The sequence below is a fragment of the Hylaeus volcanicus genome, chromosome 5, assembly GCF_026283585.1.
Source record: "Hylaeus volcanicus isolate JK05 chromosome 5, UHH_iyHylVolc1.0_haploid, whole genome shotgun sequence".
NCBI lineage: Eukaryota > Metazoa > Arthropoda > Insecta > Hymenoptera > Colletidae > Hylaeus > Hylaeus volcanicus.
In genome coordinates this window covers 5712623-5738319 of record NC_071980.1, presented here as the reverse complement: position 1 = coordinate 5738319, position 25697 = coordinate 5712623, and the positions used below count along the sequence as shown (strand labels likewise).

The window sequence follows — 25697 nt, the reverse complement described above, 5'->3', positions numbered from 1 at the left end:
TAAGAGCCGAAACTTATACCTTTAACCTTATGTAATTTTATTAACTCGATTGCTTACTTTCTCAATTTCTTTTTGAAGTTTTGTCTATATTATGTTTCGTTTCACATTGTATAACCCACATTCAAATAAGACGTGATCTATGTCTTCATCGTCCTGGCTGCATGGACAAGTTGAGTCCTCTACTATCCCTTTCCTTGCAAGCGATGCTCTTAGATTATAGTGATTACACCTGATCCTTGAGATTGTTCTTATTGTTGGTCTGTCTAATTTATCTTTATATTTTATAAACCAAGGTTTATATCTTACTTTCTTGTGATATGGTCCTATATTTCTCTCATAAAGAGAGCTTCCTTCTCTCTCCCTATTTCCATTGCCTTTTCTTTGAAATTGTTCCAACATGCTTCTTTTAGATCAACTATAATATCTTTTGCTGGGATTTTTGCTATAATATCTTTTATATCGTGTATCATGGACCTTTCCCGTTTGTCTTTTAGCTTCTTGGTCTGCTAGTTCGTTTCCTGAGATATTTCTGTGTCCCAGGATCCATCCTATTATTAATTCTCCATTGTGTGTACTATTTGCTAGCTTCCACGTTTTGTACGTCCGTGGATTGTCAACACCACCACGTTAGTTTCATGCGGAAATTGTTACATAGATAACTAAACAACACGAACATCAGAGACTACGCTATTCGCTGTAATGATCCTTCTATTTTATTTCTATGCAGCGACACGCGATATAACGCCTGCTATGTTAGCGACAGTTACTCGCGTGAAACGGTTGGACGTGAAAGTATTGATAATCCTTAACACTAAGATTTTCTCTTTCTAGAACCCTATTCTATTATCTCCTTTTGCCAAGCGGATGCATTTCCACGCCCATAAGATAACGCGCCTGTAAGGAACCATCTTCTTGCAACTGTCCTAAAGCTATTCTGAAGTTTGCGAGCCAGCTATTCGACACAATGGTAACGTGTCGCGAAAAGAAGGCGAAAATGGGTTGGGGAGGCGAGTAGTTGTCGCCTTTGGATACGAACGTTGTCGTTAGTCCAGTGGTTGGGCCAAGATTTGGCACACGGCTTATCGGAATGCCGCCGACCGAGAATAGTAACGCACCTAGCAACTGTCTGCCTGCAGTGGTTCTCGATGCCTTTCATATTCGTTTGGAAATTCGTTCCGACGAAGTCTCGAACCGCGCGAGAACGCGTTCGTGCGATAATGAGAAGTACATTGAGGGATGGAGAGTCGGCGATATCGGCAAGTGAAGAGAGGGGGCAGAGCAAGAAAAATAAGATACAGCGAATGGGAAGGGGGACGAGGAGAATTTGAAGTCACGGAGGGGGGAAGAACGAGAAGATCGTGAAGTATAATGGCGGACGACGGCTAGGGGGGGCACGAAGTACAACGGGGAGAGGGGTGCAAACGTGCGCAAGAAAACGAAATCTCGACCGACGGCAGAAGAACCGGGCGCAGAAGTTATCGAGGAAGAACTCGTTCTGCTGAATCAACGTGGTCATGCCGACGCGGCTTTACGAGTCTTTTAATTGAGCCAAATACGACGTTGTTGCGCGCATACCGGGAAATAATACACTGTGAAATTAATACGATCCATCTTTGGGAAACTTTAATAGGCCTGGTAGTTAGTCCGTGCGATAGTACGTCAATTAACACTAAATCATATTTCATTTGTACCTGTACCTAATTAAGTGCAAACGACAACTGCGCTTCGATCGATAAAAGTCTCGTGCCTCGCGTGGTATTAATCGTTTTTTTTTTACCATGGCAAACAATACTTCGCTGTCTATTACCCAGATAGCATCGTATGCTCTCATCGTTAGTCCGAAAACGAGTCTAATAGATAAACTAAATGATATTACGAAATTTAAATATACATACAGTGGGTGTAGAATGTATTCGTACACCGATCAATTTCCAAAAAAAACTTTTCTGTGAAATTGTAGCTTCTTAACTTCCTTTTTTATAATCAATGATATTTTACATATTCTCGGAAGTCTCTAAGATAGAAATAATCCAAACAACATTTGCTAGTTAATGTAATTTGCGAAATTAACAAAAAAAAAAAAAAAAAAAAATGCGAAAACTGGGTAAAAGTATAGAAGCGATTAGTATTTGTACCGACTTCTTACGACGAACCATTTACAGCAGAGTTTGTAACGTGCGAATTAGAAAACATCAAATTTCCAGTACTTTTAAAAATGGCTCTAATAGAGGAATGGAAAAAGATCCCACTTCGAATAACTAATCAAAAGGAAATATAAAATCAAATCAAAAGGAAAGCCCACGAAGGAAGTATTATATACTTATAAATTAATGTAAATTTCTTTTTTTTTTTTTTAAATGAAATTTTCAAAATTAAACAGTTGTTCGAATACTTATTGCTTCAATATTTCTATCGATTAATTGTTCTTTCCTTGTTAATTTCGCAACTTACCATAAATAGCTATTTTTGTTGTTGTAATCTATCTATTCTAGAGATTTCTGAGAATATGTAGAATGTCATTGTTTATAAAAAAAATAAGTTAATAAATTACAATTTTACATAGTTTTTTTGGGGAAATTGATCGACGTACGAATACTTTCTACGCCCACTGTATGTCCAACAGCTACCAGTCTGTTATGGTTAATTGTAAGTCGACGTATATACAGGGTGTCCGGTACATGATTCCTCGAAGTAAATTATTTTCCAACGTAATATACTTGCAACGACTTTGAATGCCCTCTAACCACAAGTCATAAAACACTCGAATGGTGAAACACTATCAGAAACAAGTTAAACGAAGAAACACGTCGTTATATCTAAACAAACAAACAAACAAAAATAACGCTGACCATCGCATCTCTACACGTACAACTACAAACAACTATTGACATCAGATTAAGCGTGTCCTTTGTCGAAAAAGTAGGCAAGTTATTCAGGTGGCCTGTTTGTAATACCTAACCCTGTGTATATGTATAGATAAATGATAAATGTACATAATAAACACAGAGTGAGTCATTCGTACGGGTCGTACTCTTTTTTTTTTTTACGATGAAAAAACGGTGTTACAAGAAAATGTTGAACAGCATAACAACCATCTATCTTTCTGTGGCCTCATTTTTTTGTCATACAACGCCTTATCGTCGAAGCCTCGGTGTCGATTAGTTGCACTTAATACCGGAAGAAAACAAACTTTACAAATGAGCTATAAATCTCCTTACGCATTCGTATTTCTTTGCTGTTATGTTTAATGTTTTCAAAACATTAATACCATTCATTAACGACAACTAATTACCGATCTTTAACAAGAAATTATCAACTTCTCAACTCGTATCTTTCGAGTCATCCTCGGATTAGTCATTCATCAGAAACCTATAAATAGGAAATTAAGATTATAATTCTAAATATCACGCGAAGACAAATATACGTGATAAATGTATAAATAATCAATCGTGCAGTGTTTTCGATTACAATTTTCTCTAGCTACGTGAACGTACAGTGAACGCTGTATTTAAAAATGCATTTGAAAACGTGCCAATTAACATTTGTAGAATCGATGAATGAAGTGACGCACAACGGAAGCGTTGAAAAGCAAATTCATACCGCACTTCCTGTCCGATATCAAAATCTTACGTAACGACTCGATTTACATGGCTCGAAATCTTTCACAATGTTTTTTTCCTTCCATTAGAACCGATAACGAGTGCGTGCATCACCACATCGACCAATGTTCAAGATTCAGAAATAAATCAATAAAAATCTCGTGTACTGTTTATCTTATTGATAAGTCGTGTATTTTGTCGTGTAAACTTATCGCTGGGATAGACTGTAAATAAAAACAGATCTCGGCTATTCTTGCGATATCTAACGAGTGTCTCGAAACAGAAACAAGAGAAAGAGAGTTCGGATTTCCTGCAACAAAGTCGATGTCGCGTTCAGCGATTCCGAAGATAATGCAACGCACGATCTTGTCTACAACAGAGCTGATATGATGACCTAGAAGATAATAGGACGTTTTCCTATTATTAACACGCACATGTTGCTGTCTATATACGTAATCATTCGCGGTATTACGAGTAAAAACATTATACAATAGAAAACATCATTCGATAGTTGCTTGTTGATAAATCTCTGTTTCGTAATTCTACCGTTATATTTGTTGCGAACCTTGCGCATTTTTCACCTTTCTTCCAAAATAATCATTAAATCGTTACTTTGTTAAAATAGTTTTTGTTCAAGACCGATAATCTAAACCGTACTCTTCGAGAAAACTACTTTTAATTAATATATCGAATTCTAAAATAATTAAATTTATATCTACCACGCATGAAACATTTAAAATAAATTACTCCCCGTTATCGTCGAAATTAAGAAAAATCTATTTTACCACGAGCACGTTTAAAATACCACGTAGCCGAGCGTACAATTAATGGACGCTAGAAAGTATAAGTGCTGGTACAAAACGGCGTTTAGGTGCGGCGATATGAATGTCGTATCGATTATTTATCACAAGTTTCGTTCCTGCCGGATTATGCAACCAGGCTATAATATGTATAATTATCGATGTAGACAATCGCTGTACAAAGAAATCTGGTATAACGGTATCTGAATTAGAAAATGCAAACGTGTTTCAACGTTTATTCGAATGCGCATAGGTTGCACAAGGAGTCCTGATCGATGTTCCCTTTGAGAATTGTGTGGCAAATACGTTCAGATGCTTTTACGTGTGTCATTCATCCAAGGAAATGAAACGTCATGTGCGGATAATAAGTTACGTTCGCGATACAGTTAATTTGTGTTATCGGGTGACTCAGCTCTGTGTACACAATAGCAATGTTAGGCTGTAGAAACGCAAATCACAACCGTTATTTGCAAATTGAATGCGTTTGCCGGGACGAGCCGATGCAAAACGTTTTCAATCATTTTCATTTGACTTCTATTACATTTATGGTGGCGTGGTATATTCATACTTAATTTTGTGTGTAATTCAGTAAAGTAGTTAAAAATCATTTTCTTGAAGAGCATGCTTGGTATAAGTAATAAGTAATCTATATAAGACAACGCCATCCACACGGGTGATAATATTAGGTCGTCCCAATAGTTTCTTTCGCTTGATTAATAAGTGATACATGCACGATAGTTTATGTTTCATGTTACATTACCGAATTGTGCACGATTCATTTTGCTCCATTACTGTTACAACATCTATATCAATGAAATTAGATTGTCTATTTATACATATTTAAATTTAAATATGTAGTAAATTCATAAAATCGAGTTAATAAATAAACTCCTGCAGTTACTAAAATTGAAGAATAAACCAAAGATGAGATAGGAGTTGGGGCAGTTATAGCTGCAGGTAATCAAGAAGAAAAAGGTAATTGAGCTCTCTTTTTGTGCAATGGCACAAACACGACCTCATAAAATAATTGAGTCCCAATTCGCGAAAGAAACTTTCGGGACAACCTAATATTTTCGATTTCTTCGTATAGGTCGACGCATTGGAATTCTCTAATTAACACCGGAGACCATGTTGTATTATTTGAAATTGTAACGCGCAGTGAGGTCGCCACCGTTTCATTGCGCATTAACTGGGCAATATGTTCCATAAACGGCACTTAATCCCAAGAATGTAAAATGATTCAATTATTCCACGCCCGTGGCATTAAATTGCCATTTAATCGCGAGGCGGATTCCAAACACGCTTTTCAACGCGTTTGATAATAATCCCGTAGCATTGAGTCGCGAGAAAACCCTTCGCGATGACTCGAGGAATTGCGCGACCGATTAATCAAAATGAACGAATTCGTTAATTAGTTGCTTGTTATTGATAAATTACTACACGTAAAGAGTTTTAAAAAAAAAACATTCGATGCGCACTCTGGCGTGCATACAGGGTGTCCGAAAAGTCGGGGAGGAGCCGGAAATGGGAGGTAGCTGAGACGATTCTGAACAACAATTTCCTTTGCAAAAATGTCGGATGGGGCTTCGTTAAGGAGATATCAAGCGAAAACCCCGACCAATCAGAGCGCGCGTAGACCGTTGGAGCGGCCGCGGTAGCGAAGGCTACGCGCTAGGCGGCAGCGTCAATGTTCTTCGATGCACGTCGAGTCACTTGTTCGCGTACAAGCGCGGCCGCCAGCGCGTAGCCTTCGCTACCGCGGCCGCTCCAACGGTCTACGCGCGCTCTGATTGGTCGAGGTTTTCTCTCAATATCTCCTTAACGAAGCCCCATCCGACATTTTCGCAAAGGAAATTGTTGTTCAGAATCGTCTCAGCTACCTCCCATTTCCGGCTCCTCCCCGACTTTTCGGACACCCTGTATATAAATAAACGAACGAAACAAAAAAAGGAACAGATAGTTCATCCCCCGAGCTCTGTACATTATTATACTCGATTTATGTATGTTTTTGGCTTCGACACAGTGGTAATTCAGGAGTATTGCCAGTCGCATTCCGTTATCAACATTGTTGTGTCTCGTTCAATACGACCACCGTGCATAAATAAACACGCTGGTTTTCATCGCGGAGCCGCGAATACGCGTGCAGGTCTGTCTATTCGTGTGCCTTATTTCGATCGATGATGCAAAGCCTGGCGTTTTTCGCGTAAGATGACATTCAGCCACGGTATGTTCCTTTCGTTCGGATATCGAAAGGTGTTAGGCGCACGACAGTCGCAACACTGTTAGTCAGAGCACAATGCTTCCCAACCAAAACTCTGTTTTACGTTGGAAGAACAAACGAATACAAGGAGATGCACGCGAGAAAAGAATTTTTTATTTTATATAAAAAATCATCGTGGAACGGCATTGTTTTTATAGATGATGATCGATGTGTTACAAGCTTAGAAGAATAAGCTCTGGGTTAGGTCTTTTATTTTAATATGTTTGCAACTGTTTATATATTATAATATATAACATATATGTATGCAAATATAACAAATAATTGTGGAATGGCATTGTTTTTATAGATGATGGCCGATGTGTTATAAGCTTAGAAAAATAAGGTCACAACGTTTGGAATGATTTAACACGTTGATCGCCATGTCAACCACATATGGGTTGACAGTGCTATTCACTGAACAAGTAAACAAATTAATTCTAAAAGTCAAATATCAAAGTGGAATTTACAAATTGTTACGAATTTACTGTGTAGTTATTATATAGCCTCCGATAGTTTAAATAATATTTAATCCTAGCAGAAAGTTTCAAGAATATTTGTTCGGCAGTCAACGTGTTAAAATAGATATTAATTAAACATGCACCTGCGCGACTCGTGTTTCCTCGTGCCTGTGTACACACGAAGTCTGTTTCTATCAACCACGAACACATCGAATAATCTGTATACAACGTATTCTCGTTACAACATTGATAACGTTGGCCCTTCGTGATTCCAAAGGAGACATCGCCGAGGGTTACGTGCACCTCAGATAAGCCACGTTTATTCGATACCGATAACTCGGATATTTAGGAATGCAAGACGCACGGACCACCTGCTCGCGATAAAACCTCCAACGAGAACGCCATTACGCGAATATTATACTCGAACGTTTCGTTATCCGAAACTAGTAAAAATAACAAGATCTATATAAAACGTTATTTGTGCTTGGAAGAAAGATGCTTCCTACTTGTTATCGAAAGAAAAAACCAGACAACGGACTAGATAAATAAGGATACAGATAAAATCGTTCATTGAGAAGAGCTAAACGCCTGCATCTGTATACATTTTCAAACCGTACTGTGCTTCCTTATCCCTAAAACGGTAACATAACTTCTTATCACCGTAAACGTCGAGGACGAAAACAACGACAAAATAAAAAGTATTAAAAATATATAAAGCAATACAATTACGTACGCTTTCGTTGCCGACTGTACATTCGCACGACACCTTTTGTCGTCAAAACACGCCCATAAAGTTGGACCAAATAATTCAAGAACAAACCGTGCGACACGGCTACGTTTTTTTAACAAACACCTGCCAGGTGACGTTAATTTCAAACGACGATCCAGCAATTACTTTATCAGTCCACGCCGAACGATCGATAACTCTTTGCGAAAACAGACTGTACCGTTCAGTATTGCCCACGGGAACGAGAACAAACACATGATACACGTTTCGAGATACGCGAATATCTACAAAAACGAATCGAACACTTTACCAACCGGTCACGGTTCGACATATAATTAAATTGAATAATACTTCTTATTTTTCCGTTCTTATTGTAACGTTGATATTACTCGATATTTCTTTTATCTGCTAGAATCATGTTCAGAACGATATTTCTATAATATTTCGAAACTCGTGTAACGATGGGAGTACACAAAGCTACCTCGATAATAATGCATTGGTTATTGCGACAAAAGTTAATCGAGCTACCGATCGGTAAAGTATCGATGTGCTTTCGCGCGAACGAAAGGCTACAGTGGAAAAAAAATAGAGTAAATAAAAAAAACAAAAATCACGAAAGAAACGTTTAATTTCTGGCACGTGATCTCGTCGCGATTCGCGCGACGATCGTTAATGAATAAAGTCGTTCGCGTGATGGGTCGCAGATCGTTGCACGTGACACAAATAAAACAGTGCCGCTGGAAAGGGACAGAAAGAGAGAGGAAACAGGGAGAGAGAGTGAGACGGAACGAAACCGTCGTCGACGCTCGCGACGCGAAAATACTTTCGTATCGATCAGCGCACTGATACGAGTATAGTAACGATCGAAGACACGACGTTGCCTTTCGCTCGAGCATTATTATTTACATTCGTCCTAACCATCGTCGAAAGCGAAACGACGGATTCGACTTACTTGGCCGAAATGCGTACCAGGTCCTTGTGCGCACGGAGGTATCGCAGCCTCTTGGAAGAAAATACTGAGGGCAGTCTGAAAAGTATAAAAAAAAGAAAAGAAAATGATTAGACAAGTACAGCGCAACACTCGACACGTTTCGTGGGAGTTACAATCTTAGATTACCCAAAAGGTTCGTTCAGTTTATATCTAGCCGTTTTCGTTAGCCGGAGCGAGATTTATTTTAGACAGTGCTTGCGAATGTGGCGCTGAAAATCAGGATTTGGATCATGTCATTTGGCAATGTCCAAAACATGAAAATGAACGTGCTACCCTCGTAACAGCGCTTCACCGTCGCAAATACTACCTCCCGACTTGTATGAGGTGTTTCCTATGCGGTCCGGATATTAAAGGTCTGATATGATTATATACGAATTTATTAAGCGATGCGCGATAAGAATTTAATTTAAATTAAATAATTATTATTATTATAATTTTACTTCGTTAAAATAATGTAAGCACACAGACGCTACACGAACTAGCTTTAAGTTAAACCGTGTAAAAAAAGCGCATTGACACGTCGATCGCCGCGTCACCCATATATGCGTGACAGTGCTTTTCACCGAAGAAGTAAAAAAATTAATTTCGAAAGTGAAGCATGAAAGGAAATGAATTTGAATGAAATTAAAAAATAAACACCACGATAAACGTTTGATTATGTAGTCTCCAATGTTCGAAATAATATTTAATTGTAGCAGAAATTTTCAAGAATATTTATCTGGCAGTCAACGTGTTAAGATATGATATGTAACGTATGCCATATAAACCATATTTGGTTTAAAAGCAACAAATAAATAAACCTATCTAGCCATTTTACCCCTTTGCGTTCGGGATGTTGCTATAGCGACGCATCTTGTATGAGAGTCACCCCATCAATGGGTTGATAACATAAATACATATTTTATGACTTCTTTAACTCATCGACCTATCTATTTTTCACGTAACGAATGCCTCTTCTCGTTACACGCATAAATTATTTCCTAATTTTCGATTTATCTCGATATCATTCATTTGCCAATTATCGGTATCTCGCGCGCGAACTATATACACGCGAACATTGCAAACGCGTTCTGGTCTATCAACAGGGATACGGTATAGCAACACTTGTGTCACAAGATCGCATTGCAAGCTGAAACACGATCCGATTGGTATATCGTTACACTCGAAAATTCCGAAGCAGGTTCAGCACTACGCTAAGGTCATTGAAATTTTTTGTCGTGGTAGCTGACCGATCGTTACGCGTGAAAAAATTTGTGAACCTGTTAGAAGGTAAAATGCCTGTTTGCTATAAACGGTACATTGCGACGCCGTAGCGTATATATGTATAAATGTGTGTATACCGCGTGACTTTGATCAGTGATTGCGTGTCGGGCTGTAACAAGATGTTAACGCGCGTAAAGAAACGTTGGTGTCTTTTCCATTAACGGCACACGGCAATGACTAAATAGAATATTTGCACGTTTCTTTTGCATAAGGATAATCGTACAGCCGTCAAGATGCAAACATCACAGCGTGCAAAAAAAAAAAAATATAAATTCATAAAAATATAAAAATCAGAGGAATGAACTGTACCGTGCAACGAAAACGCTAAAAGTGGACACATAAAAAGTTTAAAAGATTAGACCAGACAACCGTGATAAGTACACAGTTGTTGAACATAGACCTGTAGGCTTACACTGTGCCAAGTGTTTTCAAAGCAATTAACGACAATCTACAGTCAGTCCCATAATTATTCGCCACCCTCTCTGCCTATTGAAGAAATTTGTCCCGATTAAATAAGTTTGATGTTTTCAAAAATAAATATTTCTTTATAAATACGTACATAAATTATAATCATTCGTATACAAATACGTACATAAATTATAATCATTCATATATAAATACGTACATAAATTATAATCATTCATATATAAATTCATGTATATATTTATAATGAAACGTTTAAATTTGGAAACATCAAATTTATCGTTCGATTTAGACAAATTTCTTACGGGCCTGACTGTGTACGCTCCGATTTTGTTATTTCAGGTGTAGAATCTTATCGAACAAAACGGCAATGACTTAGACAGTGGCTTACAGATATATAGGTCAAAAATTGAATAACGTAGTACGAGCCACAGTTTCGATAATAACCGTTCAAATAACCGTGCTTGTCTAGTTTCGTTTAAACTAACAAAAATAGCTGCACGTTGATTGTCAGACACCAAGTTTCCTTGACGCGTTATTAAAATATTCAATAACCCATGAACAGGCACGCAAGCTTTTTAGTCGGTATTTCGTTGACACAGACCGAACCGCAGTTCGACCGCAATGCACTATAACATCAATGGTTGCCTTACGTGATTGTCGCGACACGATCATGTTTATCAAGCCCTACGTACCAAATTACAGGGTGGAACGTTATAAACGCGCGTTTTATCGGCGCTTAAGGCGATCGCGTGAAAGTTTACCGACCGCGGATCAACGGCTACGCGTAACCAACGACTTTAAATCGACCCAATTGCCACGGAAATTTACACACAATCTCGTGCTAGTTTCTTCGTGCTAGTACACGTGAGCGAGACGGACTCGATTTCACGATGCTCGAAACGAAGTTACGTGCCAAGAAAAATCACGATGCACGCCACAACGTTTCGTTTGTTTGTTTCTCGGTATCGCCTTTATTTTCTTTAGGAACTTCGATCCGCGATACCCGTGCCATTTTCTGCGAGAACACTGTTTCGTCAAACAACAAACGGTTTGAAAATCGTCGACACGAATAAGTCATGGAACATCGATCTAAACTTCCGAGACTTCCTCGGAAAGCAATTTATCGATCAATAACTGGTAGAGAAACTTCAAGGATTAGGTTGTTCTTGGTTTGTAACGTTTCCTTGTATCGCACGAATGATACCAACAAACGAATCTTATCTGGGCTTGTCGAAAATGCTACTTTATCGTAAACGATCCCGAAACGTGTACATTAATGTTAATTTTACTCGCAATAAATCCCGCCAAAAGATAACAACCAATCGAATTATTTGATCACGCGATAAAACGATCGGATGATTGTTTTCGTGGAAGCTTTCCGCGATTAAATCGTCAGCGCTCGACTCGCTCGTGTTACGCCTATTGAGAAGAATCTTATGGTTACGGTTTTTACTCTAATTAGAATATACGTACAGTGAGTCACAAGTGTTCGTACATCCTCGAGTGATGACTTCGAACGATTAGTATATCCTTAGAAAACAAATTTTCGAAGGATTTACGCTATATTATCAAAGCTTGTGCCATTATTAAGGGTGTATCCTGAATTAGGAGGTCTAAAAAACAAAAATAAAAGCGGTTTTTCGTGAATTTTTTCATGACGGAAAAAAATAATTAATTCCACCGAACTTTTTATCCTATTTTCATACATATTTGAGTAGTCTGTACAAGTTTTTTCGACAAGAAATATTCAAATTGAGTCGACTGCGACGCACTGCAAATAAGAAAATTCATACAAACAAAATTTTAAACAACTTTTTTATCGAGTTAAAGTGATTTTTTTCACACAAAGAACTCGTTCTTTTTTCAAACTTGCAGTAATATCACATTTCACAATTTTTGCGGGTTTTTCTTAGTTCGCGTGGAAGAAAAATCTATGAAAATGAAAATTTCTTGTGGTTTTTTTTTCTTTTTTGTGTCAAACCAGAATTACGACCTGCATCTTTCCCGCCGATAAGAGGTTTTAATTGTGAGGTGCTCTACAAATGTGCGTCGCAGTCGACTCAATTAGAATATTTCTTGTTGAAAAAACCTTGTACAGACTACTCAAATATGTATGAAAACTTGATAAAAAGTTCGACAGAATTAATTATTTTGTTTCCGTCCGAAAAAAATTCACGAAAAACCGCTTTTTTTCTTTTAGACCTCCTAATTCAAGACACCCCCTTAAAGGAATATTTAGGTAGCTACCACTGGTCGAAACATTTGCGAAATTTGTTTGAAGCCTCCAATGGGAGGGAAGACTTGATTAAGCCTGTTGGCTTTTCGCGTTCGCGTATCGTGTTGGTCGTGAGATGAGAAAACAGTGCCAGTATACATATATCGGAGAACCGTGAAAAATAGCACGCGGCATGGGTGGCAGCGTGCCACATTCTCTTTTATTCTTGAGACACGACCCGCAATAGGATACTTTGTTTGCAAACAGCGCGAAACCTACTATTCGCAAACGACATTGTTATTTTCTCAGGAAACTTTCCCTCTTTCGATTAGAAAGAATATAACAATATGGAATATAATAGTCGACATGAAATATCGAACCTTATTTAGAAAATCGTTAAAGTTTGTAATTAACGTAAATGTTTGTTACCATTCAAAAGATTATCGCGTTACTGCGCACCGTGCTCGAAACGAATAAGATTTACTTCGAAAATATTTGGACTCGGTGGCTTGTGTAACCAGTCGCTTGTTTATTTTTATCTGTGTGCCTCTTTGTCCAGAGTCAATGACAAAAGATAATTAATTTTTTAATACGCGAGTGTTCACACGAGACCGAGGACAATCTGCGAACGCAACTTTTAATGACGGTTCAAAGGTAGTACAGCCTCTGGCAGTGGGGCTGAATATAAAAAAAAAACTTGCGATACGTTCGATCTCATCGCTACTAATCAAGGAAAAACCTCTGCTATTGTGTATCGATGCTGAAATAGAGAGGTGGGAGAGACGCAGAGATGCAGGATAAATAGAGAGAAAGAGAGAGAAACTGGAAAGGTACCGGGGTAACGTAACAGACTTGCCAGTAGTCATTAGAACTCGTGTCGTAATCTGTTGTTAAACGCATTAGCAACCCGAACAGAGAAAGTTCGCAGACTGAATTTAACGAAAGCATAAAATTCTTTCTCTTTCCCTATATCTTAACAATAGAAATCCTAGCAAATTAAAGGTTACGAATTAAATTACTAAACGTAGAAATCAGTTCCGTGCCCGTACACTCGATCGTTTGTAACTATAGTTTATGTAAAAATATTTACGAGTTACTTCGTTACATTGAATCAATAACTTTCTAAGGTTTCAATTTGATCGTCACTGCAATGAATCTATGAATCTATATACACGTATGTCTCATCCCGATGGCCATTGTATTCGACGCATGAAGTTTGGTAGTTTAGTTTTGAAATAAATGGTAAATTTACCATAGAAAGGCACCAGAATTGATTCCCACCCCTGATACAACGCTTCGATCGATAAAAATATATTTCATTTCGCAAGAGACAGACGCGTTGACGATGATAATAACGGAACGACATGAATATTAATGACCCTTTACGACTCTTGTGACACCTTATATTTGAACTGCAAGCGAGATTACAATTTCAATTCTGGCCTTCTGTTGCAATTGCTTGGTAAACACAACCTAATATCGCAACCTGTCCATCGGGGAACTAATTACGAATTAACACATTCTGGCCATCAGTCGTCGTTAACTCCGTGTAAAAACATTTACATGTAACACCAGTGTTTCTCAAATTTCACTTTCTAGTGAAACCCTCTAAAAAAAGAAGTATTCTAAACGGTACTCTTGGACCTATGGGATCTAATCTATAGAAAAATGTTTATTAACTTCCAGATTTATGGGGAAGTTGTTGTATTTGTCCCTAAAATGAAAAAATCCATTTTTTAGCAGATCTTCATGTTCCAAGATCGTTGTAGTAATTTCACCGTATTTTTAACAAAATTGTTCGTGTGTGTATGTGTGTGTGCGTATGTAAACAAATTTTTCGCTAACGTTTTCTAAAAAAAAACCTAATAGCGAGATCAAAATGATCGATGTGTGTCAATCTAACTTAGAGCTGATTAGATTTTGTTCTAATTCGGTCCAGTAGTTTTGTTTAGTTTTTTTAAGAAAACTTAACTCAATAACGCAATCTAGATCGGAGAATATAAATTGACGAGTGAACAACTAAACGGAAATAAATAATATATACACATATATTATTATTATTATTATATTTATGCGTATATAATACACGTAAATATACATACAGGGTGCTCGAAAAGTATGGAAACATTCAAATATTTCCAAAATGGAACATTTGTGAGAAAAAATGGTTCAGAGAAATGTTTCAGGGTTTCAAAAATTCTATCGAATGATCGTGTCCCGTTTGATTTAATTTAAACTTTAACCAGACTCCCATAGACTAAAAATTTGAGAAATACTGTACCGTGGCTGATGCCAGGCTTAAACTAAGAAGCGCGTTAATAATCACTCGGTAAACGCGGTTACGTTTAATTTAATATCGCGATCCGGTTACGTAACCGGTGTTCTGAATAAGGAGGATCAATCGCCACGGAGTTGGAACGACCACTATGTATTTATTAATAGTACTAGCAAAATTCAAGAGGCGTTGTTTTTGCGCTCTGTTTATTCCCCGAACTCGTTGGAACGAGCGACGCGAACCTTTTACGAAAGAAAACCCCGATAATACCTGACCACGGGCAAGATGTTAATTGCTGGAAAGGTCACTGTAGGTTCTTGACCGCGTTGTGTGTATCGTGCGAAAATATACACACGAGGAAACTTCTATTTTTCAATTATCAAGCGTTGAAATAAAATCCGTGCTCTTACGTTCGATAGTTCGTAACGTAAACGTAAATCCAACATCGAACGAAGCTCCGCATACGTAATGCTTGTTTACATCGAGCGCAGCAGTTCACAGATGGTCGTTGCGCTTTGTTTTCATTTAAAATTTTAACGAATGATCGTACGAGTTCTAATAATTACACGGCGCGGCGCGGATTATATTTCTTTCCTCGTTGTTATGTATAGGCAGGATCGTTAAATTACCAAGCGTACGGTATATCCGACGAGAAGCTAAATGTGATCTGATTTGCATAAACCGAAGGAGGCTTTTAGCACAAACGATACCTCGTAAATCGATAGGCCAGAGAGAACCTGGCACCGAAAAGATAATTATTGTTCGTGATTGTCGCGCACGCGATGTCCGCATTGTTTCCATTGTTAGCAGTTCGTTCGCGAGTTACGTTCGAAGCCAAAAGTAAAATAATTCGACAACAAAGCCGAGCAAGAATATCAGCGAATAAAAGGCGAGTCCGAAACGGAAATTTTATGTCGAATATGTCCCGAGTACCGTAAATGAAAACAAACAGAAGCCGTTGTAACCGTGCGAATAAGAAAGCAACGTGCGCTGGTATAACCTTGACAAGAGCTATAGTCGATCCTATCCGCCGCGACGAATTACGAACAAAGCTTCTTGAAGGGTCTCCTCGCATTAACGCCGCGAAAAATGGGTCATCTTTAGGAATTATTTTAAGAGAATGTACAAGCTGAATCATTCTCAAATTTGGCACTCGGTCTCGCCGATTATCGAAGAAGGTTTCGCCATTTTTATAACTAGAAAATCGATGTCGAGAGGTGTCTCTATGTTTCAATCATTGGATTGAAAAATCGCACCGAAAATGGTTCGAGTAGCGTAGATACCGAGCGAAGAGGAAAAAAAAAAGAAAAAAGAAAAAAAACGGAGTTAATATTGAAATAATACTATTCAATGTTAATACTAATCTAATTCAACGTTATTATTAACGTTGGAATTGATTTAAGTATTACTACATTATCTGATGTAATTATTTTGCCATTAGTAGATTAGATATCGAATTTGATCTGCTCGAATATTCAGTGCAGCTCTTCGCAAATTGCAATTCGCGAATGCAGCACCCGAGGCTTGCTCGTATCGGTCGCTCCTGGGTGTATATATGTAAACGCACCATTAGTAACATCGTACGATTTTTATGAATGGACTACGTTTCTATGTAGTAGTAAATACGCTCGCCGACTCGTGAACGATCACGACCCGGAATTGTTACAAATCGATTAGGCTTCTACGATAGCATACGTGACAACCGACAGTGAAGCATCGACCGAGCAAATTAAGTAGGTTTTGTCAATTTAATTCGTTCAAACACGCAACAATTCCGCGTCGAATCGACGACAGTACCGTCTGGATGGTCGGCCATTTTCCTTGGCTTTGTTTACGTAGCCGTATACCCAGGGCCGGTTCAAGACATGGGTTATAAGGGTTACAAATTACGGGCCACCGACAGCTGGAGAGTCTCCAGAGATAATGTGAAATATTATCTCACTTATGAATACCAAATCGAAATATAATACATGTACTCTAAACTCTATTTCAAACCGGCTGACATTGGTGTCTACAGTCATTGTGCTAAGTTTGTAATTATGGTATTATACTGTGTATTGCATCATCTATACTTGTAAACATTGTGTCATGCATGCTCTACAACAGACCCTACATCATCTTAACCTTCACATATTTTACAAAGCTTTCCTAATCTTTGCCCTGTGTAACTACTTTCACTCTTATTATATGATTTGTTAATGCTTTATAATGAAACATCAACTTGTCAACTTCCATTTTTCCCTTCCATGTGAAATTTATTTTACTATATTTTTATGATAACTAAATTAAAATTATATTAATGACAAATACTAATGACACTAATAGCTTCAAGTATCTACACCCTTGTAGTTCCAAGTTACACTATGGATTTATATACTTCTGTGTTCGATGATAATTATTGAGATCGAAGAAAGGATTTTCTCCAAGATGAAATATGGAAAGGACTGTACACAGACCCAAGCTAACTAAACAAACTTGCTTCTATGGCAGTTGAAAACAATATTCTAAATTTAATACGTCTAAAGATGATCGTTCGAAATAGAAAACGGTATTGAAATATTGCTTTCCACGTCAATGAATCTAAACACTGCTAACGAGATACTTTCTCGAAATACTCGACAAGTACAGATATCACACTTTAAATTCTACCGAAAATATTACCGAAAATATTACCGAAGACATCACGGTTTCTGTAACCCGGGGCTCTAACGAACGTTGATCCGGCATTGCGTCTATCGAACCGCGGTGAACGCAAACATGGCAAAGTTCTGTATGTTTCGGTGGAAAAATCTACCGAATGGCATATTCTCTTACCTCGAATTGCCAGTGTGCCGCCTGCAGCAACTGTTTCGCTTGCTCTCTGGCACAACCAGCGGCCAGCACGAACTGATTGATCATCACTTGCTCGCGAAGGGCGTCCATTTTTTTCGTCACGTTGTTTTTTTTTTTGTTTCCAAAAAGGAGAGAAAATACCAGACGAAATGAGGCACACGCGAGACACGAGCACGGCACAGCCTTCCGTATCACCGGGCTTTAACTGTGCCTCGGAGGTTTCGTTTAGACGCGAGCGCGGCCTGCGAGCGGCGACCAGCCTCTTGTTTTCAAAACTAAACTCATCGCAGACGGCTGATGGGCGCTGCGGGTCGCGGAACGTGCGGGACGAAGGCGGTGTGACGTCACAGCCAGCTATTCGCGAAGGAGCGTACCGCCTCCCCAGTGTTTGGAGACGTTCTCCCCACCGCGTACGCTCCCCACTTCGATTGTTTGTTTTCATACATAATAAACAATGCAAAAGTTTGCGCTGTTAAGGGACGATTCACTCGTGCATTAGCGAACGGTTCCATTTTGTTCGATATTCTCGTATTCGTGCTGCCAACAAATAATTTATTCGCAGCTTAGAATCGGTCAAGATGAAATTTTAACACAGAAATAGATAACATGATTTCGTGTTTCGTTTGGTGGGAATACCTATTAGGTCACCCACCTCTGTTCTCGAGAAACATCGTTTTTGTAATGTTTGGAGACTACTCGGATGTTTATTAAGTTTGCAAGCCTGCTCGATACGTTTTACGATAAAGTAATCTCTAACTTGCCGATTGTAGTTAAGAAACGTGTTATCCGAGTATGAATATTGTTCTGAAAAAATATATTTTGTATCTTTTTAATGACATTATAATTTTAATGACAGTACTACAAATATATTCTTAACAGAATGAAGAAATTAATTTAAGATAATTTGACATTTTTTATGTACTTGAGAACTGATGCTAAGGTTAAAATAATGTAACAATCTTAACATCTTAATTTCTTTTTATTAATAGAACAGTAAGACGTTCAAGATTTTTGTAGAGAGTAATTCATTATCACAGTATTATATTAATGGCCTTTTATATGCCCATAACTGGTCATGATCGTACATAGTATGGATTTTTTCATACATATATTTAAAAAAATATAAGAGATTGTCATATTGACCTTTATATCTCTGATCAATTTCAGATAATTCGTCTTCAATTTGTTCTACAACAGAATCATCTGCGTATCCTTCTAATGTGCCAAACGCGCATATATGCAGTTCTACTAAAAACTGATGAATCGCTTCAATTGTAGCTAAATACCATCGTGGACTTTTTTTTTGATGACGCCAAAATTGGGATATCCTTGATTTTAAGACAATGCATTGTAAATCTGTGAATTAATATTAAATATTCAAAAACTAAATTATGTATTGGCTATGATTCTCAATCTTTTACCTCGTAATCTTTGATCCTTATAAATAGCTTTTGTTTGGTGCCATGTGCTATCAATGAAAATGGCTCGCTTTATAGGAAATTCATTCTTTATCCTATTGATTATCACATTGTTACCTTGTTTTATCTCTTTCTCAAAGAGAGATTCGACACTTATGCTAGTTTTGCTAGGAAAAATTAAGACAGTCTAAGGGATGATGTTATTGAGAACAAACTAATATCTTTGAAAGTTACGATATTTAAAGTACGTGTTCACCTCTTCCTTGTCTACTATGTCTGGGAAATCAGGATATGTAAAAATTCTCACATCGTTTGGTGCCAGCACAGCTGCATGAATAGCTGTACTTTTTCCATCGATTTCACGTGCATGCTTAACAATGTCAATCTTAATTGGTAACTAAAAACAAAAACTTGTTTACTCGTGTTTACGTGAAACGTACAAGTGTTTTCAGTCGATTTCGATACCTTCACTCTGGGAAAGTATTTTTCAGGGATTACCGGTAAGCAACACGAGTAACAAAAGAATTTCCGTGATTTGTAACATCGGTTACATATCTCCCTGCCTTCGATCGTGTCTAAAACTTGAGCATCGGTAATTTTCAAATGACGAAATGGCGCCCTATCGATGATTCTCTGTTCTACCTCCAAGTTTGAAAGTCTTTCGACATAATCATTCGTCACATCAGATTCCGCCATATTTTTAATACCATGAAAATACCTGATTAAACATAAAATCTACTCGATATGCTTAACAGTGTTTTACATAACTGTAGAAATACAAAGTATCGTTGACGGATAGGTTATCACTGTATACGGAAGTATTCATATCTGCACGGAATAGAATATGATTTATCAGAGGTGAAACTCTTGTCGAAATCTTTGATGTCTGTGTTCCTCTTTAGGGTCGACTCTAAGCAAATTAATTTACCGTACTAATGTCAAATTAAAATAATCTTCATACGAAAGGACATTGTAAAAGTATTGTGTACAAATAAATTATACTTGAAAACAGAAAATATTGTCAAATGAATAACTAGTCATTTTTTGATATGTAATCAGCGCCCTCGAGAGCAGAACGCTCAAGCTTGTAGTGGAATAGTTCATAATTTTGATGTTGGATGACATCACCAATATTGCTTATCTTTATATGGTAACTGATTTCACCGTCGGTAAAAAAGAGTTTCTAGCGGCGTCATCTAAAATGATAAGTGGAAACTATTTTACGACAAACTTGGACTTTTTGCCGCCGAGGACGCTGACTATAGGCCGATAAATTAGTTCGGCTTTTTTACCGCTGGATGACTTACACCTTACTATGTAAACTCGATCTATTTGAACTAGGGTTCATAACTCCCAAATGGTGTTACTTCGCATCTGATCGCTGTACCTATCTTTGCACTTAAATTAGAATCTAATCTCTTATTTCCAACGCAAAGCCATATCTAATTAATTTTAAATTTGATACAAAGATATCTTGTAAGGTCCTAAGTCACCTACGTACTGTGGTTGATACACTAACCATTGGTTATAAAAAGGAAATGTCTGATACATTAATAAACCTATAAAAAGCACGAGTCTTAATTAGAATAACAGGTAATTCCGAGTTTTAACCTAAATAGAGTTGCATGAACGCAGCCTGGGATGTAATTTATGAATCACCATTTCTTTGTGTTTCTCTTTTAATTAGAAATCTCCTCGTCTCTGAAAGGAATCCTGTATCGACGTTTGATGAACCGGCGCGCTTCAATTATTGCTTTCGTTTTTGAATAATTAGTCGATGAGGGAAACGTAGGTAGCAGGTAGCTGAGAAAGAAACGAAACGTGGCGTTATCTCTGTTTCCTTCTAATTTAGAACTTCTTTGACCTGGACAATTAATCGAATTATTCGCGAATCTCTCGCTACGCTTGCGTTACGCCGTGAAGAATAAGATTACTTGATTACTCTGTCCGGTGTTAATGAGACAGAGAAAGGTTGGAGCAATCGTAATAACTTGTACACGTTTCTTTTTCTTTTTTTTCACGGAATAGCGTATCCACGTTTCGAACCAAGTTATCCGTTTACTCGGAATTTATTGATTCGCTAAAATGGGACAGCACGGGACTTTATTACTGTTTGAAATAGACCTTTCAATTTTAATGTACAGTGTTATTTTGAATTGATAGCACTCGACGAGACAGTCCACGCTTAGAATCATTCTCATCCAATTTGATTATATCGATCGGTCGAACTTCACTCAAGTGATTGATGAGTGTCTACTGAATTTGATCGATGCCTTGAGTCGAATATCAAATTTCAGTACTCTGGATATGAACGGGTATCAACGATGAAAGTTAATTAAAATTTCAATCAAAATTCCGTAAAATCGTATGTAAGAATAATCAAAAAATGAGAATTATTAATACGAGGGACTTTGATAATTTGGTCTAAGTTCCAAATTTCATTGCAAGTTGATCGCAGTTAAATTTCTTTGCTCTAAATTCGAACGAGAAAAGAATAGTTGACTCTACGTCGTGGATTTTAATTAATGGGTCGTGTAATCAATTTGCAATGTTCGGGATATGTATCGGGAACATCGGTCTGTGAGTATCGTTGATAATTCGCGACAAGTCGAAAGCAATAAATATTAATAATGTGAAAATCGGCGCCTAACGCGATCAGTCTTTGAAAAGCATCGACGGAAGTGCGTGACACTTTCTGTCATAGGCAATTGGCGAAGAAGAAATTCTCTCGGTTCGCCTCGAAATCGAACGCGGCAAATGATTGATCCCTTTTGTTACGAGGTTCTCTCGATAAAGTTCGACGGAAGAGTGCAAATAAAGCGTTACGAGTGCGTGTGCGTGCGCTCACTTCCATTCTGTACTTCGGTAGTTAATTAATTTGACTTCAGATTCAGCAGTTAGGGAGGAGGACCGTATCTTGGGTACGCTTTTCAGCAGATTACTTTCTTAAAAGGGTGTTGTAATTATAATCTACCTATCACATTTTCCCTGGAGTATTTCTATATAAAAATTAAACTGAAACATAATGTATAATGTATAATGTAAATTATAATGTAAATTATAACGTAAAAATAAAGTATAGCGTTGTCTAAACTATATCTAAATGAACGTTACCCACTTTAGCTTTCTGCTGAAATTTTTTTTAAATGTAACACGACGTTGTAGAAACTACATCTGAGTGAACATTATCGAAATGAATATTTTTGTTTAATATTTCGTTCGTTAGTGACAAAGTGTCCGCGACGCACACGTCATACACCCCGTCGAATTATACGTTTCTATATGTGCTCGAGCAATTTCGCGTGATTCGATCAAAGCCGTTGCGCGAATTCCAGAGATGCTTCCACAGTTTCCGGTGCTGCGTTCCAGCAACCATTATCATTATCACATTTTTCCAGCTTCAGCGCCTTAACGCGCTCCCCGGGGAGATTTTTCCATCTGTCGACTCGATCGTTGGTAAATTCAATCGTACTTATTATTAATTTAAATCCAGAAATATTAAGGAAGAATCTACAACGAAAAATTAACAGATACGAACACGTCACGGACACTTTGCGATTTCAAAGCGTTATCAAAGGAGGTAGAGAAAAAGTTCATGAGACTTTTTCGTGTAGAATTTAATTCTCCTTAAAATTCATTCAGAGTATTTTTGGCCATTTTTGTAAATAACGAACACAGAACGGAAAAACCAAAAGGCCACGAGTTCCCCATTTTTCGCGCTATTACTCTCAAAATATCTAAAATAACTAAATGAACTCATTACGTAGACATATCGTTTAAAGGGTTAATGGGGGCTAATTGGCCCCTGGCACCTTCGTTTGACGCGAGACCTTTGGGGATGAAATCGATGGCCATAGAGAATCATCCAATAACCTCCGGGGAACATCGTCCGAACAGATGTGTTACATGGGTAGTTCGACAAACGAATCCGTGGGTTGATTACGCTTGATCAACCCGATCGTGATTGAGGGTAAAAACCATCGATAGGAATAAGTACCGTGATCGCAATTTCTGTTTACAAGATACTTGGGCGCAGGGCCAGACAAGTGTCGATTAATCTAGTCCCGTGTCGACGAAGAGTACCTACAACCCGGTACCTAAAGCAAAAACGACCATTTTTCTAGATAGCTTGCGCCTTATGTCTCCTACCATTGATTAGGAGTGACGTGATCATTTACGTTTACTGCCGTCACTTGTATCACATCAAGATGATTCAAGGATCTGTTCTTGTACTCGTACGTTTAAATAAATCGAGCGTTAGATACCCAGTTGCTAGTAGCTTTGCTCCATCGATAGCTAAACTTGTCCTTGTACTTGTCCTAAGGTTGGTGTTCCCATAACGTTTAAGTCCAAGTTCATTTATTCGTTAATGCTGCTTATAGATTTTTGGTTACTGCATCACTCTTTCCATAATGTATAGCGCGAGAACGAAGGTGTTGAATAAAAATGAAAGTCATTTCTTTATCTAGACTAACAAACTGACAAATAAGTAAGCTATCTCTGTTTCTTTTCTTTATACAATAAAATACCATGAAATCAATTGCCTCATTGGGACGGCACGCGACCGATTGGATGCGTTCCCTAACGAGTTAACAATATCCCATTGCAAGATATCGCGCAATAACGGTTTAAGCATAGTCTATTCACCGTTGCGTCCCGGGTGTAATCGTTATTCTCAATTCTTTTAATTGGCGTTTAACGGGCGACGTATAGCTGCGTCCACACAGAGATTTTCCTCCACGGTTTTTCCACGAGTGAGGTCCTTCGCTTACCAGAATTCATTCGACAACGTAAACGCGCGGATGGGCAAACAGGCGATCCCATCGGTTCAATCGAATAGTTGCTCCATTGCGGGAATTAGTCGACAGGCCAGGGTCCAGACGTTAAGAGCACTATTAGCCAGCGACCGTCGAGTACATATTATAGCGACCGGGACGACGACAAAGTCGCACTTCGATGACGAACTTTAATTGCTTTAGGGCTGGAACTTCGCCAACGTCCGAACGATGGCAGGGTATCAAATGGATTTTATCGTCTTTTCATTGGATTATTGTCGAATTATCGCCCAGATCGACCATCAGACACGTATTTCCGCGAATTAAACCCACCGACTATCCATTGGCTTACTTCCGTTTGCGTTTCCTTTCTAAAACTAGGTTAGTCGGCACGTTTTATGTTTCTGGTGCTTTGGATAAATGGAAGGAAGACCCCACTGGCTTCTTTCGATGATAATTTTCTGTTAACGAGTAAATTTTTAAGAGAGTATTCTAGAGCATCCATTTTCAGGCACTTTTTTTTAATGCGTAAGGATTCTTTCTCATTCCAATGGAGCTAAACGTATCATCACTTCTGTAATCATCCCTTAAATAATCGATTTAGATCCCTTTTTTGTTCGAGGCTCTAGGCAAACGTCTTTCGCGCCATTGAATTTAGTCGTAATTTCTGTCTACGATTATTCGAGCATCCACCGTTTCTTCGATAAATTTAACTCGGCGCATCGGCGTCATTGAGATTTTAAGGTGCTTGCGACGGATCAGGGGTTGGCCTGTAAAACAGCGATTCGCCGAATTCCATCGTTCCACCTTGCCTTCTCTGCTATAATGTAATGTCAAAGAAAATGTATCGTTTGTAGTCACCGTCGTACCTAATGCAAATAAGGAAGGAGAGTAATGGCATCCAGTAGACGGTGATTTTCTATGTGAAATGTGACATTATTAATTCCACTTCGGCTGGTAGAACCATACCCTTGAAGGATGTCCAACTTCTAGACAAACATCCTGTAGACATATTTTTTATTTTTCTCTTTTATTTCGCTAAAAATTTTGATATTCATTTTTTAGCACGAATATCCACGATTCGTTTCAATTCGCAGACGGCCTTCCCTCCTTTCGTTTGCTTCTGGTTTTACGTAATTATATGGAAACAATGATACGTGAACCGAGGGAACTTGATATTTGGAAAATTAATTATTGAATTGTCATGGCATATTTATATTGAATTTCCAATTGGAAATTTAAACAAACAGGCATCACGTTTGATTTAGTTTGAGGTTTATAGAAACCTCATGTCTTCCGAAGCCGTAACTTGCGAGAATTAGAGAGAAGATTTTATATTTAAAGCCGCGTTTCGGAAGAATTATAAATGAAACGTCACCGTTCTAATAAGAAAATTTTTGTGACTTCTTTCAGTGGCTGAGAAAGATCTTCGCAGCTACCGGCTTAATTTCGACAGGAACGATAGAGCGACGTTTACTCTGTATTTGTGAAAAATGTCAAGTTAACCGGTTCATTCGCTCTCAAGACATTACGTCAACGAACTCGAGGAAAACTGCTTTAAACTTGGGTGTACAGTGTCAGAGTACACACGGAGTTCGGTTCAAAGCTACGAAACTTCATCAATTTCTCGAATTACATCATAATACTTTAAAATTATG

The 25697-nt window shown here is 38.0% G+C and overlaps 2 protein-coding genes across 3 annotated transcripts in view; both read right to left on the bottom strand.

The window, feature by feature from the left end:
• Positions 1 to 18210, bottom strand: part of LOC128877117 (UBA-like domain-containing protein 2) — a 23602-nt gene extending 5392 nt beyond the window's left edge. Inside the window, exons 1-2 of one of the 2 annotated variants that reach the window (XM_054124139.1) lie at positions 17829 to 18175; positions 8797 to 8871 (exon numbers count right to left, since the gene is read on the bottom strand). In XM_054124139.1, coding sequence (XP_053980114.1) covers positions 8797 to 8871; positions 17829 to 17936 — 183 coding nt within the window. In that variant the 5' untranslated portion in view covers positions 17937 to 18175. Of the gene's footprint in view, positions 1 to 8796; positions 8872 to 17828 lie in introns of both variants that reach the window. The other variant, XM_054124140.1, reaches the window with a different exon arrangement.
• Positions 18211 to 19291: 1081 nt separating this feature from the next.
• Positions 19292 to 20302, bottom strand: LOC128877118 (tRNA-uridine aminocarboxypropyltransferase 1). Its single transcript, XM_054124141.1, has 3 exons — positions 19730 to 20302; positions 19521 to 19661; positions 19292 to 19431 (listed from the first exon to the last, which is right to left on the bottom strand). Exons 1-3 carry the CDS (start codon positions 19958 to 19960, stop codon positions 19423 to 19425), a joined length of 381 nt encoding a protein of 126 aa, XP_053980116.1. The 5' UTR covers positions 19961 to 20302; the 3' UTR covers positions 19292 to 19422.
• Positions 20303 to 25697: the final 5395 nt, after the last annotated feature.

Coding starts and splice junctions, on each gene's coding strand:
- LOC128877118 (XM_054124141.1), bottom strand. CDS start 19,960: ATGGCGGAATCTGATGTGACGAATGATTATGTCGAAAGACTTTCAAAC. Junction 19,662..19,729: donor AATACTTTCCCAGAGTGAAG/GTATCGAAATCG, acceptor TTTTGTTTTTAG/TTACCAATTAAGATTGACAT.